The sequence below is a fragment of the Notothenia coriiceps genome, unplaced genomic scaffold (genome assembly GCF_000735185.1).
Source record: "Notothenia coriiceps isolate Sejong01 unplaced genomic scaffold, NC01 NC01_scaffold00018999, whole genome shotgun sequence".
NCBI classification, from domain to species: domain Eukaryota; kingdom Metazoa; phylum Chordata; class Actinopteri; order Perciformes; family Nototheniidae; genus Notothenia; species Notothenia coriiceps.
Window position 1 is genome coordinate 2,087,953 of NW_011351700.1, and position 3,851 is coordinate 2,091,803.

The 3,851-nt window shown below is 44.3% G+C and overlaps 1 protein-coding gene across 1 annotated transcript in view; it reads right to left on the reverse strand.

Moving 5' to 3' along the window:
* Positions 1-1,729: 1,729 nt before the first annotated feature.
* Positions 1,730-3,851, reverse strand: part of LOC104951482 (keratin, type II cytoskeletal cochleal-like) — a 26,970-nt gene continuing 24,848 nt past the window's right edge. Inside the window, exon 10 of the mRNA XM_010778145.1 lies at positions 1,730-2,705. Coding sequence (XP_010776447.1) covers positions 2,469-2,705 — 237 coding nt within the window. The 3' untranslated portion in view covers positions 1,730-2,468. The remainder of the gene's footprint in view (positions 2,706-3,851) is intronic.

Consider the following 3,851-nt stretch of genomic DNA (forward strand, 5'->3'; position numbering starts at 1 on the left):
CGACCGGACAAAAAGACGTGCTGCAGGCGCAAAGCACACTACCAAAAGAAATACATTGCTTTTAAAAGCAGGGACCCACCATGCTGCACTGCGTTATATATCAAATGCACCCTATAGGACTCATCTTTGCAAACGGTATAGCCTAACTGGATGGTCCTCACTTATATATGCGTAGGATGCAGCATTGTTTTTTATTATTGTATAAAGTCATTTTAGGTAAGCTTCCACTCTACATACCGTATGTGCCAGATTTGCTCCAGTTTGTGACTCTTACAACCTCAGATCCAGTGCCTGGATACGGGTCCAGGTTCCTGCTGTGCGGACTGAGGCTGGGAAAAGGAGTCTTTTTTATTATGGTCCTTGGTCTTGGAATGACCTTCAATCAAACCTAAAACTGAGGGCACTTGTCCCAATAGCCTGTTTTAAATTGAATTTGTCTGAAGTCCTTACCACCAGCTGCTCTTGCAGTAATAAGTAGTGCACCTTTCTTACTGTCCCAAATGTGCACAATGTAGTGACTGCTTTGTCGTCTTTTGTTTTCTTAGTTGTGTTCTCTGTATTTTTGTTTTATGTTTGTGTAAATGTGTTATGTGTAACGTTGCTGCCTTCTTGGCCAGGTCAGCATTGATAATTATATTTTATCTAAAGGCTTTTATCTGGTTAAATAAAGGTTAAATAAAGAAATAAATAAATTGTTGTGTGACACGAAAAAAATGGGAAAATCGTGTTGGTGAACCCGAATCAATAGATTAAATTAACTTTGTGACTATTACATTAAATGCTGTGAGACTGGGTTGTGCAGTCTATAGAGTGGCTAAAGGCAAGTGTCAGTGGGGGTCCCAGGCCTTGTTAATGAGACCGGTAACAGAGCGGAAGAAACTGTTCAGTGTACACACCATTTACATGCACAAAAACCTATATGACACACTAAACCCCAAACATCATAACAGAGCCTCCTTAACTAGTATACATTACTACATGTGAAGAAGAGAGAACAGAACCAGCATGCTTTTATTTAGTGAGAGATCAGCTGTAACCACACCCCGCTCTAACCACCCCGCTGCCACAACCACTTACTCTAACCCACTAATTCATAACTGAATACTTAGTGTTAAAGTATTTCTGTTTTTAAGAAAATAATCCTGTTTTCCAACAATTGTATTGCGAGCTTCCATGTTATTGTATTGTACAGCATGTTGGTAGACCAAGGTAAAACAATCTGTAAAATAGGAAAATGTGTGCTGATTTTTTCTGGGGCGGTGGGGTGTATTTTGCCTTTTTTCGGATTTGACAGGTAATAAAACCTTATTCGATTTGATCTCTCTGTGTTTTAACTGTGTCTATTTTATGGTTTTTGTTATCACCACTTTTGGGACTCTAAAGTTTGCGTATGAAGCAACCGATTATATTAGTCATTTAATATTCATTCAAGCATATTTGCACTCTAAACTAATATTTCTTCTTTATTTAATAGTATATATATATATATATGTGTGTGTTTTTATATTTTATTTATGTATTATTGTTTAATATTATATGTTTTATTTTTTCCCTTTTTATGGCTTTATTACTGTTTCTGCAACAATAAATGAATACAATTCCTTGTATATGTTAACCAACAAAGCTGAATCTGATAAAGGTGTGAATAATACATTTCCAAATGATTTGCATACCGTAAATGTTACACAGAAAAAGTAAAAATCAATAAAAAGGAATGAAAACTGCCATGATGGGTATGAACTCAGATTTATTGCAGATGTTCGGGTGGTACAGATTCACAATAATTCTTGTTTTCACAATCAGCCTTTTCCGTATTTCTCTTTTTAATCAGCGTGTAAATGGAAAGTGAAACAGGATCCAAACACCAGAGAATCATAAAAGGAAATTATGAGAGTGTTATATGTGGCTGCTTTTGATGATTTTAAAATGCACATCAAAATGAAGGATGTGAGACAACAGAGAAGACGTTAGAGAGTAGAGGTTCATGTGTGCATGGACATCCGCAACTCCTTCTGTACAAGTCTCAAAGCTGCTCTTTGCATTTTGTGTGCAATGATTGTTGCCTTGTAAGGAAACTGTGTCATGGCACTACAAGTATCCTCTTGTCTGCCTGACAGCAAATCTAGCAACCAAAAGCCAGCCGGGCTGACTGATCAAAGGAAGAGAGGACTGACTCACATTTCTGCTGCTCTCAGTTTCTGGTCTAATCATTTCTCTCTCTCGACTTGTATCCTGAAGTAATCTCTGTAGGTAGTAGGTGCCAAAGAGGGAGCAGGGACACAATAACTAAGGTCAGAGAGAGCTGAACCATTACATGGATCTGGGAAATGAGAATGGTCAAATGTTTGTGAGAAAGAGAGTTGAATGGGGTTAAGTACGTTTTATGACTGAGCATCAGAGAGAAGGGACAAGAGGAGGAGAACTAAATGAGAGAAAAAGAAGTATGGAGGGAAAAACATCTGCTGTTTTTAACGGTACATCTGTTTGGAGCTGCTGCTTGACGATTTAATAATCATGCTTCCGCCGCTGCTGCCGCCCCGGCGCCATAGCTGCGCGGCGCGCCGCCCAGCCCGCCGGCCCCAAGCTGCGCTACGCCCCGGGCCATGAGCTTGGCTGCGCTGCCGCCATAGGCGCCACCCCGCCAGGCACCGCCGCCGCCGCACCATCAGCCGGCCGCCGCTCGCTGCCAAGCCGCCGCCGCCGCCGGCCGCCGCCGGCCATAGCCAAAGCCCGCCGCACGCCGCCCCTCCACCCTCCCGAGTAATGAATAAAGACAGATGTTTGCGAGAGATGGTTGGAATGAATGGAAACAAACTTACACCAACCAGTGGCTAATGAAGCTTACCAATTATCGTCGCAATTTCAGCCCGCTTTTATATCTCAATGAATGTTAGGGAAATTTACTTGTATGAACATGGTTATGATGCAACCTTGATGATGAAGATGGATGGGTGGATGCAGTTTTGCGCCCCATCCGCAACCCTGCAAGAGAACCAAATTTAAGCAACTGAGCGTTTCCAGCACATAGTCGAACATTCAGAAAGAGAAACGGCATGGTGAACCAAATAGGCAAACTTTACCTGCTCCTCCCTCCAGAAGCTCTTCGCTGAGGTGGCGACTCCAGATGCCATCTCCCCACAACAACAACGGAGGGAGGAGGAAAAAGAGATGAGATGGACCATTGAGAATCCTGCACCCTCAGGAAGGCTTTCTGGAAAGGAGAGGAAGCAGGTTAAAAGTTTAGCTTATTAGGATTCACACAACGGTTTCATCTTCGAAAATGTTCGACATGGCTGTGGGAACAGCTCAGGTGCTATTTGGTCTTCTTTTTTTGCAGAGTTTTTGCCGCAGTGGGCGGCGCAACTGCCAACGCATCCAGCATCCATCTCATCATCAGGTATTAGGCATCACACATTGTCCATTACATAGTAATCCAAACATTCATATGAGAATATAAGAAGGTAGAATTGGAAGACATAGAAAGGCTATCATGCCAGCATGAGGTGGATGATAACAAGGTGTTGGCAAATTCAATCCAACCATTTCTGAAAAAATCTTTCTTATTAACAACAGGAGGTCGGGAGGAGGGCGGCGTCGGCCGGCGCCTTTTTGGCTATGGCAAGCGGCGGGCCGGCGGCGGCCAGGCGGCGGGCATGGCAGCGGCGGCGGGCGGCTATGGTAAGCAGGCGGCGGCGGTCGGCTGGCGTGGCGGCTAGCAGCCAGGCAGGCAGCCAAGCTAGGCGGGCGCGGTACAGCAGCAGCTGCGGCGGCGGCGGCCGCGCAGCAGCAGGCGCGGCGGCAGCAGGCGGGCGGAAGCAAAAAAACAATTGGCCAGGCCGCGGGAATAAAGC